This window comes from Chlamydotis macqueenii, chromosome 17, assembly GCF_036417535.1.
Source record: "Chlamydotis macqueenii isolate bChlMac1 chromosome 17, bChlMac1.mat, whole genome shotgun sequence".
Lineage (NCBI taxonomy): Eukaryota > Metazoa > Chordata > Aves > Otidiformes > Otididae > Chlamydotis > Chlamydotis macqueenii.
The window spans coordinates 79,283-95,033 of NC_141572.1; the positions used below are offsets into that span (position 1 = coordinate 79,283).

General features: G+C 47.9%; 2 protein-coding genes across 5 annotated transcripts in view; one reads left to right on the forward strand and one right to left on the reverse strand.

The window, feature by feature from the left end:
- MORN3 (MORN repeat containing 3) overlaps positions 1 to 15,751 on the reverse strand; it is a 17,520-nt gene continuing 1,769 nt past the window's right edge. For 2 of the 3 annotated variants that reach the window (XM_086761414.1, XM_086761415.1), the window contains exons 3-8: positions 11,089 to 11,191; positions 8,923 to 9,078; positions 8,078 to 8,235; positions 5,843 to 6,002; positions 3,053 to 3,237; positions 1 to 615 (exon numbers count right to left, since the gene is read on the reverse strand). In XM_086761414.1, the coding sequence (XP_086617540.1) occupies positions 544 to 615; positions 3,053 to 3,237; positions 5,843 to 6,002; positions 8,078 to 8,235; positions 8,923 to 9,078; positions 11,089 to 11,161 (804 nt within the window). In that variant the 5' untranslated portion in view covers positions 11,162 to 11,191 and the 3' untranslated portion in view covers positions 1 to 543. The remainder of the gene's footprint in view (positions 616 to 3,052; positions 3,238 to 5,842; positions 6,003 to 8,077; positions 8,236 to 8,922; positions 9,079 to 11,088; positions 11,192 to 15,751) is intronic. The other variant, XM_086761416.1, reaches the window with a different exon arrangement.
- The window catches only part of TMEM120B (transmembrane protein 120B), a 24,716-nt gene continuing 16,329 nt past the window's right edge, over positions 7,365 to 15,751 (forward strand). Inside the window, exons 1-3 of one of the 2 annotated variants that reach the window (XM_086761412.1) lie at positions 7,365 to 7,498; positions 7,697 to 7,833; positions 10,651 to 10,821. In XM_086761412.1, the coding sequence (XP_086617538.1) occupies positions 10,813 to 10,821 (9 nt within the window). In that variant the 5' untranslated portion in view covers positions 7,365 to 7,498; positions 7,697 to 7,833; positions 10,651 to 10,812. Of the gene's footprint in view, positions 7,505 to 7,696; positions 7,834 to 10,650; positions 10,822 to 15,751 lie in introns of both variants that reach the window. The other variant, XM_086761413.1, reaches the window with a different exon arrangement.

The window sequence follows — 15,751 nt, forward strand, 5'->3', positions numbered from 1 at the left end:
TGAAGTAGTATTAATAAAAATATTAATTGAAACATGATCTGTTACAGCTTCAAAAGCCATCTTGGGTCATAGGTACGTATTGGGCTAAGTTTGGGGGGAGTGGGAGGGGACAATTATTTGACTGTACTTTTCTAGAGCTTTGCTTTTATAGCATATAAAAGAAACCCTGCTGCTTCTCTAAGGCAGCGTGAAAGACCTTGAAACCAACGGGAGTGCGATTTCTTTGCAGGAGGAATAAGCCAGAGGAGCTGGGCAAAAAGTCACTGTGACTGTCTTCCAGCGTTTTGCTGCTTGTGTGGTTTTTTTTCGTTTTTTTTTTCCTTTTTTTTTTGCCTTTCTTTTCCAAAATAACGAGGAGTGGGAGGAGGCCTCTGAGCAAAGCCACCTGCAGTGAAGCACACATGGGCAGCCTTGAGGGAAAAGTGAGGCAGACCATGGCATGACACATCACAGTATGGATTTGAGACTCAAATGAATCAACCCAGGATCATGTTCTTATCTGCTTTTTTTTTTTTTTTTTTTTTTTCCTTCTTCAGCATCCGGTTATTCATTCTGGCTGTCATCAAATACCGCCTGGGCTTCTGCTAAAACACCATCTGGATCAGCTAGTTCAATCTAAATAAAAAAAATACAAATCAGTTATGCAGTGTGATTGAAGAAGCTTAAGGTTTTATGGGTATTGATTACTCAAGCATTAATGGAGACGTTCCCGTGTATCAGGACTTCAGTTTATATTGCAGCCTTTCAGTTACTATTTTTGAAACGTTGCTACTCTTTCCTAATTTTATCAGCACGTTGAACATCGCTTCATCTCCTTGAAATAGCTCTGCGTGGAGCGAGCCGATTCTCCTTTAACAAAACGCATTCTTAGACAAAATCAGCTTTGACTGGTAGCCTGTTGGGTCTTACTTGTAGTTTTAAAAGGTGAGTAACTGCAGTCGCCCACGTGAGCATCAAAAGTCCCATGAAAGCAGGAGCCTGGAGTCACGTAAGCTGCGTGAAACTGGATCCAAATTCTTAAGAAGGAAGTGGCAAAGCCCTGCCAGGAACTTGTCACCTCATGCTGACCTGCTTCGTGTCCTGATGTTTTCTAGGGGGTTTGCGTGTGTGTGTGGTGGTGACATCCAGTCCTCTTACTTATTTTGTTACGCTTTTTGAAGCTTTGGCTTCAATAATTATAACAGCAAATATCCCAAGTCCACCATGTTTTATCTTTCCCCGCCTCTGCAGTTTATGTTCAAACTCTGCCTTGATGCAATGCCACCATCTACATTCTGGATTATTTCAAAGCTTGTGACAATCGTGCTCTAGTTTTCAGCTGTTTTGTGTCCTGGTCCCTGCTGTTTGTTCCTTTTACCTGCTAACGAAGACACACAGTGATGCTTTTCCCATGCAGACCCTCAACCTTAGCCTCTTGCCAGCCAAAAGCTGACTATTTGCTCCATCTCTAGTTTTGGCAGTTTCTAACATTCACCCTACATCTGGTTTTCTCTAACAACTTGCAACAGTAATTTGACAAAAGGTTTCTGAAAATCTGAAGTCAGTTTTTCTCCTTTTATCTGCTACTTCCTTCATATTCTGAGGTAAATAAATCTCTTCCAATGGAAGGAGCAATAACGGCAGTGAAAGTTGATGCTTCCGTTTTGCTCATAGAGCAGAAGAAAACTGGGTCATAACTTAATCTTCAGGGAAACTAAACAGCCAGGCTTGAACATCCTGCTTTAGCGAAATGGCAATTCATCCCAGGGCTGCTGGGCTCTCGACTGATCTTTGACAAATCTTGTAAGGTAAATATTTTCAGCTACAGAAGTACTGCTCCTTCTACTCTTTTTGCAAAGTCAAGATTGTTTTTCCCTGGTGAGTGTTTGGTGTTTATTATTCTGCACTGCCATGGGCGTGCCTAGTACTTACAGGATAACTGGCTTGACAAAAATGTGCTCACAGGGCCCTTGCTACAGAAAACAGATTTGAAAAAATAAGGGAAGCAAAGATGTACCGTGGGATTTGGTAGCAGCGTGTGCTCGTTATCATTTGCAAGAACCTTGTCCCTGGAGCAGAGGGGGGAGGTAGGTAGCTTTACCTGCCACGGGGCCATGCTATTCCTTGTGCTATTGGAGTGAAGCAGTGTCTCGCGGTTACCCAGTGTGGGTCTGCTCAGCTCTAAGCAAGGAGGAGCTTCCCTACCCACGTCGTGCAGTAACCATCCCTCAGAAATGCGATGGCTTTCTATTTCACGTGTTTGGCACGCAGACTATGGGGATTCAAGCTGAGACTCTTGGCCAGCTGTGTCACTTGAGGCCACGTCTGTTCCCTGCTGATCCCTGTTCCCTCTCCTCCTCCAAGGGCATGGAGCTGAGGACAGGCTCTCCCGTCCTCTGGCTCCCGCACCAAAGTGACATGCAAGGAGCCAGCAGCTGCCAGGGTGATGGCCCAGCATGTCCACGTGCCCCACTGTGCATCTCATCAAGGAGGATGACGGTGACTAGCTCTTCCTCCACAGCCTGTGTCATTCTTAAGGGAAAAGGGGAGCGAAGGATGTTGGCTCTCAGATACCCCTCTGCCCACCTTGGGGCAAGGTGGGAAGCTACGTGCACGCGAGGCTGCTGGACACGGATGAGCCCCTGAACCAGGGTGCCCAGGTAAAGGAAACAGCGACATTAGTGCTGCAGCTGCTCAGGTTTTGGTAAGGTCTGGTCAGCTTTAGCGGTTTGGCTTGGTGAAATAATTTGGTTTTGACGCAAATCCCACTATTGTCTCTGCCTCTATTGTCCCCGCTTCCTTTGTGCTGCTTCAGGTCTCTAAGCAGTTTTGGTGCGTGACAACTGCATTTTTTCAGATGCAGGCAATGAGGAGGCTCCAGCGGTGACTGGATGGGCTGTTTGTCCCCGTGGGGCCGATTAGGACACTGCTGGCCAAAGCCTGAGTACACACCCCGAGAGCTGGGAACCCCGTGGCGGTAATCGCTTGGAGAATGAAATGCTACCTGGAGAGCTGCCCCGAGCGCTGATGAATGCAAACATCAGTAGCAAAAATGAAATTTCCGAGCAATTACCTTTGGGATCGGATACTGAGTAGGGGCAGGAGCTTTGACTCTGCCAAAGTCAATCACAGTTCCGCATTTTGGTGTATCTGCTGCCCAGATACCTTCAAACAACTGTCCCTTATCCAAGTAGAAAAATTTCCCTGGGCCATGCTTCTTCCCATCTTTCCAGCCTCCTTCATATCGATTTTCATTTGCTGCAATTAAACAGGAACAGACCACGAAATCCGCACCATTTCGTAAGGGGCTACAAGCGAAACCGATCAACACAACAAACCGACAAAAGAGGAAATAATCTGTCTGGCTCCTCTCAGTAATTCGGAGGGGGCTGCAGCACAGTGGGTCGTTCTGCTTCTGTGGTGCTCAGTTTGCTGTGCTGCGGAGGGAGAAAAGGCTGTGGAAAAAGCCCGCTTGGAACAAGAACTGCTTTTACCTGCTTTGTTCTTCACCTGGTGGTATTCATTTCTTGCTGATAGGCGGAGTGAGCGAGCCCAGGCTAAGGCTGGTAGCTGCGTCACTCTTCACAACGTGAAAAATTACAGGACACAAATTCCGGATTTGTCACTGCAACAAATCATGCAGGATCCCTGGCTTGAAGAAGTTTGCGTGCCTGGGCAAGGACCAGCAGCACCGTCTGATCACTGTCCAGTCAAAATAAACTTGATTTCAAATAATACTTGTAGTTATGTTTTTCCTCAATTAATTTTAGAGCGAGGATTGCTGTGAGTGTCTGAACAGTTCAGGCAATCGGTAACAGACTGTTTTTCCAGCTGTACTGCATCTCTTGGCATTTTTCTGCAGGTCAAGAGCAGCTCTGTGCTGCTCTCCAGGAATCCATCCATCCATCACTAACAGGGAAAGCAGAGCTGCTAGGGGAAGAGAGCAGCCTCGGTCAGGGATGCTGCTTGAGAAGGAGCATCACACTCACAGTGGCGTTGGGGCTGGGATTGTCCAGGCCACCTTGCTCTCACCAGGAGAGACCTCTGCTGTCCCTTTTTCCCAGATACAGTGTTTCTAAGCCAAAAACCACAGGGATTTCTGACCAAGTTAGTGGAAATATCTTTGGATCTCAGCCAAACTCTGCCATTCTTCATGGCAAGAGGTAGCCAAAGTACCAGGGCACCCCGCACAGTGCCACAGAAGGAGCTGGGGACCACCAGAACGCCATGAGGCAAGAGGGAAAACCAAAAATGCTTCCAGGGAGCATGGCTGCTGGGCTCTTCAGGCAGGGTCTGCTTTACAGGTTGGAGCTGTGGTGGTGGTGATCTTCAACTTGCCTGCAACACCGATCTGCGATGCCCGCTGGTGGGAACAGCTCAGCTTCTGCTCTCCAGCCACTGACATCTCAGAAACCACCAAAATCACAGACCCGGCTGTGATGGAGGGGCCATCGAATGCCCTGGCTGCACCACAGCGCCCGGCTGCTCCCATCCACACTCCCCCAGCGCATCTAAGAGGCTGCGTTGCTCACGACCGAGATCTCTGCAGGCATGCAACGCTTCCATTTAAAAGCTGTTGGCCACAGGCTGTAGCAGAGGCGGCAAATCAGCGTGGCGCTGCCAGCCGAGCTCGCCCTCGCCGGGAACACTGCCACTACAAGCAACTTAATCTTGAGCTGCAGCTTATCATGACCTCCACTGAAGAACTCCTTTTCTTTCACCATTGCAAAGCTGCTGGCACGTGGGCACGCTTCCAGCGGCTGAGCTGAATACATGAAGCTTGTGGGTATGAAATAATTGCTCTGGCTAATTTTGACCAGAAGGAATCCAGCTCGCAATTAGTTGCAGGCTACGCCGGAGGCAACCAGGCTCTGAGCCGCAGCTCAGCCCGCAGGGACTGTTGGTTTGTAAGTAACAGTGACTGACGGGAGCGTAGCAGAGCAGTGGAAGGAGTTGCCCCTGGAAGCGGGTGCTGATTTCATCCTGACGAGCCATCAGTCCAAAGTGACATTACAGTCAGCAGAGAGAGTGCCGTTGTGCGTGTGATGTGCAGTGAAGGTCGTGGTCGTGCCTCCCAGCTGCTTTGCTTAGCTAATTACCAGCCCTGAGATCACTTTCAAAGCAAAAAAAAATCAGAATACAGGAATAATAATATGGAGATGATATTTCTTCAAATGTTCCTGGAACGCAGTGCCTTGTACTGCAAAGAATTTGGATTCTTTGGTTTGGGGAAAAATGTGTAAAACTCTAAGCAAAATAAGGGAAAAAAAAATCAAATTTCTATTTTTATGCTGAAATTGCACCCAACATTCCCAATCCATGATGTGCTCGATGTTATTTCTGGGAAGGGATTGTGTACTAACGGAACCCCTGCGTTCACTCAACGTGAGCCAGTGTTGGAAGTAAAAGAGGGGATGGGGTGAACTCAAAAAGAAAACTTCTCACTTTTTTTTTTTTTCCATGCTGGAAATTGGACTCCTCTGTGGTATGCAGCAGTTAGAAAGCATGTCTGGCAGAGCGCCTGGCTTGAAAAGGGAGATTTGCTCTTCTCTAACCCAACAGTATATTATCTCTAACCCTAACCATCCCAGTCATTTAAATGTAAATCACAGCAAAAATAAGCTTTCATGCTTGTGGGCCTGAGCAGTGCAACGCCGACCCTTGCACAGCCTGTGCTGCCTCCAGCCCCAAACCAGGAGAGGAGGGACGACACGGGGGAGCGGCCACAACCCTGACTCAAGGCTGTGGCCGCAGATGCGATGTAGCAGCGAGAAATGTGGAGAGCAGAGGCATCTGGAGAGCAGCACGACACCAAATACCTTGAAGGAAGCAGGCACATTGGGCAAGGCCGGCTGGTACTTACGCAGCCGCAGCATCCCCTGCCCGTTGGGGCGGTCTGCCAGCCACTGTCCCTCGTAGACGGATCCGGCCTGGTAGCGCATCTGTCCCCAGCCGCTGCGCAGCCCATCACTCCACTCGCCCTCGTAGCACTCTCCGCTGGGGTAAAACTTCATCCCGTGGCCCTGCAGGGCAGCACAGAGATAGCCGGTTAGAAAGCTCTGTATGAAACGAGTCCGTGTTCAATTTTGGGATATAACTTTTTTGATATGCTGCTCCTTTGCTTAGTACTCTTACACGTGGCTGCTGGCGGCCGAGCTCAGTGGCTGTTCTTGTGTCAAAGGAAACAAGAGGTGATGGTATGGGAATTTTTTTGGCAAATTATTTTATTCCCATGAGAAAACATCAGGTTTGTATCTCAGTGTGTTGTCATTGGCAGGATTGCCGCTAATATTTAGCTAAAAGCAGGTTTTACTGGTATATAAACCTGCCTGTGGATACTCAACAAGGGGATTTTATGCGTTTCAACACTGACGATGCTTCCTACGGCCCCGTGTGTCCCGGGCTGGGCACCTCCTTCTGTCACCCTTGGGCAGACCAAAGGTCTCTAGGTGATGCTGACCATGGAGAGTTTTGCTTTCTCCTCTGTCCACACCCCCAAAGAGGCAATGTCCTAAACAGCCCCTTGCCTTGCTTCCTTCCTCCTTCATGAGAAACTAAAGCCAACCCTGCAGGCAGCCTGTGGTGAGAGCGGCAGGCGCAGGCAGCAACGCCACGCGTGCCTCCCCACAGCTGGGCACCGGGCCAGGCTCCCGGGGTGGCAGGCGTCACCCCGGCGGGGCAGGCCAGCTCTGACACTGAACTGTCTCCACTCTTTGCTTTCTCTCCTCTGGCTCGACACCGCTGGCAGGTTTGGCTGGTGAACTTCTGAATTAAGGCCACTGGGTGTGTGCAAGCCGGGGACCCCAGGAGGTGTTTGTTATAAGTGTTCGCCATTGAGAGGAGTCTAGAGGTACCCCTATATTGGGGAGTGATACCAGGAAGAAATATTTACATATTACTAATAAATAAAAAGTGTTAATTTATCTCTGAACAAAAATTAAAATCAGTTCTGGAAATAACTGATTTTTCTAAGCATTAATTTTATTAAACTGCATGGATGCAGAAGGGAGGTTTTGTAGAAGAAAAAAAAAATACGCTACTGATATTTGGATCTCATTATAAATCTTTCACCAAAGCTCAATCATCCAAAATATATCCTCAAAGAACGGGAGGGGAAACTGCCTCCAAGAGACCGGAGCCGTAGAGTCACACACCGGTTAGGAGCCGAAGAGGCTGTTAATTTAATTTAAGGGCAGACACAAAGGGAAACACAAGGTTTCCACTGGCAGATCAAAAAATGTCCCTACAAGGATTTTGCACATAAGATTGCAGTCACTTTTACCAGATGACTTCCTCATTATGTTTCCTTTAGAAAAACCAGCGATTTATGTGACAGGCTTCATTTCCAAAAGAACTCGTTATTTGTGTGATAGGCTGTGAAACTCCCAGAAGGAGGTACATTTTCCTGCAGTGCTTACAATGTAGGTTCCTCCAACCACTTCAAGGATGAGGGGAATTAAAGGGATGGGCAAGAAGTATTAAGACACAGGATATGAACCTCTTGTCCTGCTTGGCTGAGGTGCAGGTGAGTCGGAGCAGCAATCGCTGCTCTGCAGCAGCTGGTGGGAGGCTGGGGCTGGAGCTCGGTCACCAGCGGACAGGTGGGGTTGGGTCCCTCTCCAGAGAGGAGATGTCGAGCGACAGCATGCTCTTGGCCATGTTTGGCTTTTTATGAATAATGGATTTTTACTCATAAAGCCTCCTGGGCTTTCTGCAGGTTCAAATTAAGATTTAAAGAGAGCCCAAGCCCGGAGGAAGGTTTGTTCCTGTAACTTCTGCCCGGAGTCAGGCTGCTGCTTCCCTGTTGCCAGCTGTGGGACACGGCACAGCTCCTGCAGCGTCTGACGTGGCGAGGTGAGTAACGCCAGGAGCACCGAGGCTGGGGAGGGCAGGGAGAGAGGGCTTAAGCACCAGGGCTTTTGCTCTTGCTTTAATTTTCTTGTTCCACATATTCATTTCCCCCAAACCCCTTCAATTCAGCCCCAGTATTTGAAAAATCAATATTTTAAGTGATCTTTTTGCATGTCTGCACCCAGCTCTTCCCCACATTTTGGGGAACACCGTCTTGCCACCGGCAGGCATGGGACATCTCACTTACGCATTTTTTGTCGTTTTTCCACCAGCCTGTGTATACGTTCTTGTACTCCTTGGTTAAAGCGTCAGGAATGCTGTATGAGCCGTAACCATCCCGCTTCCCAAACTTCCAGTCACCGCTATAGACAGCTCCGGTGCGTTTCCATACCTGGGTGCCTCTACCTGTTTAATAAAGAGGAATTATGAGGAGACCGTCGCAGTTGTCAGCAGAAGGGTTTACGGAGATGCTTTCCCACAGCTCCATCCCAGGCGAGGTGGCACTGCCTGCACTGGGGCAGGTTTATGTCTGGGATTCAGTTCAGCTTCCCGAGTCGGATGCATCGTTAATCTTCATCAGGGGCTTCCTGTGTGGCCTTTGCTGAATGCACTTAAATCTTCCCAAACCTCAGTTTACTGCTTGTAAACAAGCCTATCCTGCTCCCGCTGCTCAGGGCTGAGTCACGGTCTCCTTCCCTGGCTCCGTCTCTTGCAGCACTGGCCACGACTTGAGGATAAATGAATATTTAGCCAAGTTAGGAGCCGAGAGAGCTGTAGGGACTGCACAGCCAAGGCACATCCCGCTGCGTGTAGCTGACTGCAGCGTGCTGTGTTTGCAGAGGATTTTTCAACATCTGTTATCGAGATATTTCGGGTAACTGCCCCTGAGTGCGTGCAGAAGCCCTTCAAGTTACCTATCAGAAATATTTCTGCAAATACTTTTGCACGACATATATCAAAGATGTATTTATACAGTTGTACATGAATGAATGGTCTTCCATGAGCATATACAACCGCTGACCGCTCCCTGCCCCTAGGAACTTTTCTAAAGATAACTAAATCAGTCCTTTTTCTCAAAATGGTGTATCTTACCATGTTTCAAGTTGTTCAGCCATTCTCCTATGTACTGATCCCCATTTACAGCATAGACCGTGTGTCTTAGTCCACACTTCAGTGTTTTCCTCTCCCATTCATGCCAGAGAGGCTCTGTAGCTCTGGGGTATTTTGCAATGGGCATATTGTTCCTGGCTGGAGAGGAAAACAAACGATTGTCAGCAATAAATTAGAGCGAAATTACTAAGGCAGGCATGGGCAGAACAGTCTATTTCTGAGCTACGTTTTAATATGCACCTGAGCCAGTAATCGATGTCGGGCTTTGGAGCGGTAAAGTAGAGGTGTAACAAAGAGAAGGTATCTAAAAATACCGAAGTACGAACCAGCACTATCTGTAAACAGGCTTGCAGCACAGCCTGTCCTGTTAGGAAACGCTAAATAAGTCTCAGCAGGTCAGGTTTGTGGTGGGCAGTGGTCTCTGCGCCTGCCAGACGTCTTGGGGAGTGCAGGGAAAGGCAGCCCCTTCTTCGTACGGCCGAAACCCTGCCAGGCTCCTTTCCATGGCTGCTCTGCTGCCGGCTCCGCGCGAGGCGGAAGCAGTCATTTAAGCAAATCAGAAAATTATTCGTTTGCTAGGAAATATCTCAGGATATTAAATGCTAAGACCAGGCAGGGGATGATGGGCACAGCAAGGAGGTGATTCAGGTATCAGAGGTCTGGAGGGAAGGGATCAGCGTGAGGGAAGAGGAGGCAGAAGAAGATGTTTTGGCGCATCAACACAGAGAGGACAACACCAGAGTACGGCGCGGTGGCGATTTCTGGGCATTGCCGGTGGAATGGCTCGCTATTTAGCGCAGCAAGAATGCCGGCATGGACTTGGAGGCAAGAGCAGTCTCCTATAAACCATAAATAAACACCAAGAGGTGGCTACAGAAACAAAAAGCAAGTTTCTGTGAATGCCATCAACATCCAGAGCTCGGTTGGAACCCGGCAGGGTGGGATGCTCTCCGATTTTGTCTCCTGGGCTCCCCCTTCTGTCCCGAGTCGCTGGATTGAGCCATATCTAGGGATATTTCTGCATCTCTCCCTTCTCTGGTGTGAGCAGAGCTCCCGTTCCTGCCGCACCGTGGGTGCCAATGATGGGGGAAAGCTTGGAGGAGGGGAAAGGAAGGTGCTTCAGGTCATTGCTAGGGAATAAAAGCTAGAAATTATATCTAAGAAAATATAGTTAATGTTCATCCTCAGCTCTCCATGTAGCTGTAGGAAACAGCCATTCAACAGCTATTTGGGGGATATCATTGCAGAGTAACGCAGGCCGGCAGGAGCCACCTTTATTTGCTGAATTTCTTTCCAGATTTACGACATCGGTGCCAGATTTGCGTAAGTGATAACGCAGTCGGTATTCACTGCCCAGAATGTTTTTAACCACCTATTACCAGGGCGTGGGGAAGCTGGCAGCAAGAGGCAGGCGGTGCAGAGCTGCTCCGCCTGCAGCTTCCCAGCAGCGGCTGCAGCTCCGGGCACCGACGGCTAGAGGCTGCTGCTCCCACGCATCTCTGCTGCCAGCGCTCTGCTTAGGGATGAGGATCCCAGAGAGTCCCAGAGCCTCCACATGCCGGTCTATGCTCCCGCCTTGGAGCTTTGTCAGGTCTCTGGTAAAACGCTGCTTTACTTTGTGCAGCCCTACGGGAAGTCCAGTTTTTCCCCCTGGCTCTTCACAGAGCTTCAGAGCAATGCAATTTAGCTACAACTACGCTTCTTTTTCAGCCGTGCATATTCACTTAATGAGAGCAAGGTGGAAAATTCAACCGGCTGCTGGCTGTGTCCGGCAGCACCCTGCCTGCCACCGCTCTGCATCCCATCGTGCAACCTCCGCGCCAGCTCTGCCTGCGCAGGAGCACCCTGCCTGGCCATTGCCCAGCCCCGAGGATGCCCCAGGTGAGTTCCCTGCCCTGTGCTGGGGTCCCTTTGCCAGCACCCTTGGGTGCAGCCAAGCCATCCCCAGTCCCTCCTCATCCCCACGGTGGTATCTCCAAGTGGGATGCTCAGAGTGCCGTTTGCTGCTCCTCCCCAGCGAGAGCAGGGTGCCAGAGCAGCGACGGGAGCGGCCGATGGGGAAAGCCCATGTGCTCAGTTTGCAAAGCACCCTCGAGTTTGGCCCATGCTGTCCTTACGCCCCCCAAGAGCCACCCCACAGTCACCAACCTGCACTGGGTACTGCCGGCTGTGTGACAGGGTCGTCATAGCAACTGTGCCAAACTCCTGCACGAAGGGTCATGGGAACAGGGCTGGGATGGCTGCCGGAGAGCTGGAGGGATGGGGGCTCACCCTGCATGCCCCACAGTGAGCACAAGGGATGGAGCCAGAGCCGGGCTACTCCATGGTGCACACGCTGCTCTCCAGAGCTACGTGTCTTTGAGTTAAGGATTATCCAGCAGAATATAAAATGCTGATAAGCAACAAGTGTTTCATCTCCAGTTGTTTTTAGAAGGCTGGAAATGAAAGCACTGATTATGGTACTGATGAATAACAAATAAATCAGTCTTGCAAGTGTCAGAAGAAAAAGAAGAAACCCCCGGAAAATGCACATCAGAAGTCTCAAAACAGAAATCTGAATAAGCCTGACTCCTCCTCTGTAATCCCCTCATCCATTGCATTTCTTCCGCAGACACAGTGAGCAGAAACTGCCATTATGGCCTTGGGGGTGTCTGTGACAATCTTCCCTAACGGGTACTTAACTGAGCACGTTTCAAGTATAAAACGAAAGTTCTCCTCCCACTCCCATGAGCCAAACGCATTTGTTTATTCTCATCCTTTCCGCACATTTTCCGTGCACAATACTGCAGGCTGAGTGGTGCAAATTTTGAGGCAGGTGGGTAATCGGTTGGAGAAGGAAAATTAACTGGAGGGTGGGAAGAGGTGCTCCACATCCAACAGGCAAGGTGGTGTGGAAGTGATGGAGGGAGATCGGTACTGCGGGAAAACACAAACACAGAGTTTCTGGTGCTGGCTTAGATGGACTGGGAAGATGGCAGCTACCGCTGAGCAGGGCCCAGCATCTCTTCCCTGGCTGCAGGGGATGTGCCGATACAGCCGCGTGGCTCTGTGTCTCCCTAAATCCAGGGAGGCAGGAGAGGTGGAACTTACTGACTTTTTAAAGCAGGAAAACCGAACAGAAAACCAGGCAAGTTGACCAAGTTGGGAAATACTTATACAAGAGAAAATATTTCCTGTTATTAAAAATGAGGTGAAGATGTTCAGGAAGGCTTTATTTACGCTCATTCATGTAAATGTGTTCTGGTTTTGGGCAGAGCCTAAGAATTACAGAAGACAATCGTTCTTGTGTTTTACTGTGGCCAGTTGTACGGTGCTGGAGTGGGAGACGGGTTTGTGGAGGAAATGAGATAAACCCATGAGGGAGAAGAAAAAATGCTTACTGCAGCCCAAAAATTACAACCAGAAATAGCCCCTTTTGGAAAACTATTAATTGTTTTGAATATTTCAGCCCCTACATTGCACTGCACTTAACTGAGAATTTGTCAATTAAAATAATTAATCCATAGAATCACAGAAGGGTTTGGGTCAGAAGGGACCGTTAAAGCCCACCCAGTCCAACCCCCCTGCAAGAAGCAGTGACATCTCCAACCAGATCAGGTTGCTCAGAGCTCTGGTGTGACGGGGCTGCAGTTCTGGTGCTGCCCATACGGTTTTTGCTTCAGTTATCTGGCATTTGATTAAACTTTACATTTATTAAGACTGAAAGGAAGCTGTTCAATCGGTCAGTGTAAATTACGCTTTAATTCAACCCATTATACTGATGATATGATTTGTTGCAATGGACTTTTAGCTCTCCGCTTTCTTCCAGTTCAGACACATCAAAGAGCAAGCCAAGCAAAGGGAAGATGTGTGGGGAAAATGCCCAGAAACATGCCATTTGTGGAGCAAGGTCCCATGACATACGATGTGCCTTAATTTTTTTCATTTTGAAGAGTAAGAATATTTTTAAATTAAATAAACCCAAAGGACCTCAGTGTTCTACATCTGAAACCAATAATTTTCACAATGGAAGGAGACAGCTGCTCCGAGCTGAGTTTGCTCTCACAAAGCTTGGGGAATCGCCCAACTGAAATGCCCAAACCAACTGAAAACTGTCAGAATCAATAATATAAGTTTATTTTGGGAACTCTGTAGAATAAATAGAGAAAAAAAACACGTAGAGAAACATACATTGGAATTCTTTAAAGGTGAAGAATGTGATAACAACATATTGTGGCAGTAGGGTGCTCAGACGTGTTTTATTGCCGCTGTATTCAAAAGAAGAGCCAGAGGAAGAGGCGGGAGGGTCTTGGACTCAGACCAAGCACATGTCAGGTTTAGCTGAATGAGCCCAGAGTGGGCGCAGCGCTGAAGGAGCTTCCCCACCACTCTGATTTTAAGAATTATTGTTAGCAGGACTTAGGAGGGATTGAAGTGAAAGGTTTGAGATTTAAAGTTCATTGGTGACTTGGGCTTAAGAGGCAGCCTTGCGGGAAAGCCTTTCTTTAAAACTCTTCCCTCCTTTTTCCTGGGAGCAGTTCCCTCAAGATAAACCCAGTGTTGGTTTTACAGCAAAACAATCTAAAGTAAGAACCCCAGGTTACCCGAAATGTTCAAGCACTTACATAGTCATGCAAAGTGAAATGTTGAAGTTGTTGAAGGTGATGCTTAGGAGATACCCTGTCCCCATTTTGCCACAGATTTCCAGTCGAAACATGTGCCAAGTGTTTTATTTATCATGGCTTATTGTCACCTGATGTTAGACTAGGGACCTACCCACATTTATATTTTGTCCTTTCCAGTTTGCACTGTGCTGGAAAGAATGGGTATTTCTAGGACAGGGGAAAAGCATCTAAGGAAACAGCCTCAGTTATCCAAAGAGAAAAAAAATGAATGGAATCTGCGTTCAGAAATAGTCAGGGGGGGGGAAGGAAAGGACCTTACATGGGACTGTACGTGTATAACTACATGTACTCAAACAAAAGTTAACACCAAGAGAACAAACAGCCACAATTTTGCTGTGACGCTTAACTTGATTTACTTACTCAATTTCTGTGATACATTTTCTGGCAGTGAATGGTTGATGAGTTGGGGATTAATTAAGGTAAAAGCACACCAGAGATTCCCTATCTGTAGATTTGCTGTGCAAAGGCCTGAGAAGATCTCTGGCAGCAAAAGGCAGCCATTCAAAAGCTGGAAGATTAGATTTGCAAGGTACCTAAAAAAAATGTTCTTAAAATAGTCAGATTCAGAGGAAAGGCACTGTTCTTCATGTGTTGACACAAGCGAAAGACACACTTTTATAGCCTCAAATCTGGAGCAGCTGTCTGCTCCGGAAATCCAGAGTGATACAGTGATGCTGGGAAACAGGGAAGGAGCCTTCACGAGCCTCCTCCAGGTCAGCCGCCTGCTCGGGGGCAGGACAGAGGAGACCAACTGACCAACTCCTGCTCAGAAGCAGATGAAGAAGGAAGAGCCCATGCAACGCTCTTGGCCCAGATAACAGAGGTAAGACAGTCCAGCGCTGTCACATTAAGGTACTGGTTGCTTTCTGTACATTTTAACTCATTTTTTTTGGTAAATGCACCTACATGAAGGAAGCCACAAACTATCTTTTAAGAAGCCTCTCATTGCTTAAACTTCCACAGCAGCATTTCTTGCTTCTGTAAAATTATAAAGGGAATCAAAACCTCATCTAAGCTGTGGGAACAGAGGCAGGGATGGGGACATAGTCAGACAGTGCAAGTGCCCAGGCTTTGTGTTCTACAGTGGGTAGGGAGGCATCCCACAAATCAAACACGAAAACGGCACACGACAGGGTTAGAATCATCATAGAATGGTGTGGGTTGGAAGGGACCTTCAAAGGTCATCTAGTCCAACCCCCCTGCAAGGAGCAGGGACATCTCTGACCAGATCAGGTCAGCTGTTGACCGAAGAGCATATGTGGTTTGTTTATCAGGCTAAAATGAAAGAAATGCAGGAAGAAGAGAGGCTCTCCTGAGATAATCCAGGCTCCAGAAAACAACAGAGAACTGTGAGAGCCCCATCCCCTGGTATGTGCTCAGAGGAATTTATCCCACGCTGACCTGCAGAACCTGCTCATCGCGCAGGGCAGGACCAGCCAGGTGTGGGAACTCTTCTGTAACGGTGAAATATTAAATACTGCTAGAACCAGCTGTATGGCCAGCCATGAACTCACATTATTTGTGTTTAATGAAATCCTTTTGTGTTTCCTGTTTTAAAGAAAATACAGGTCTTGAATTAATATTCATAATTAGTGTGTCTTAGTTAAAAGACCTTGAAATAAATCTTTTGAGGTTATAATTATACACAGCCTCAATGTGCATAAGAACTGCTCCTTGTCAAGAGGTGTAGGGAAGAGGTAGGAAAGTTTTGAATAAAAATCTGGTGATCCCTCGCTGTGAGGCTGGCAGAGATCCAGGGCCGGCATGGCCCTGAGTGGGAAATGTACATTTCCTGCCTTTGTACCCAGAGCACCTGGAGAAACACAGATCACAGCGCTAACGAACATGTCATCAGGCTGCAAACTTACAGTTCAGAGCAAGTATCCACGAGTGATATTAAGAGCTTTCTTCTGTTCTTTCAAGGCTCATAGCTCAGGAGTGAAATGAATAGATTCAAGGTTTATTTGCCATTTATGATGCATTCTGTAAGTACTTCTTGAATGTTAGGATTTACACAAGCATTTCTACAAATGTTGAAGTGTTTTTACTTAAAGGAAATAAGGGGACATCCACAGAACCACTTTCTCTTAAACTGACCATTCCTGCTTGCAGCGCAAACTGGGGTGTTTGCTCTGGACACGTACAAA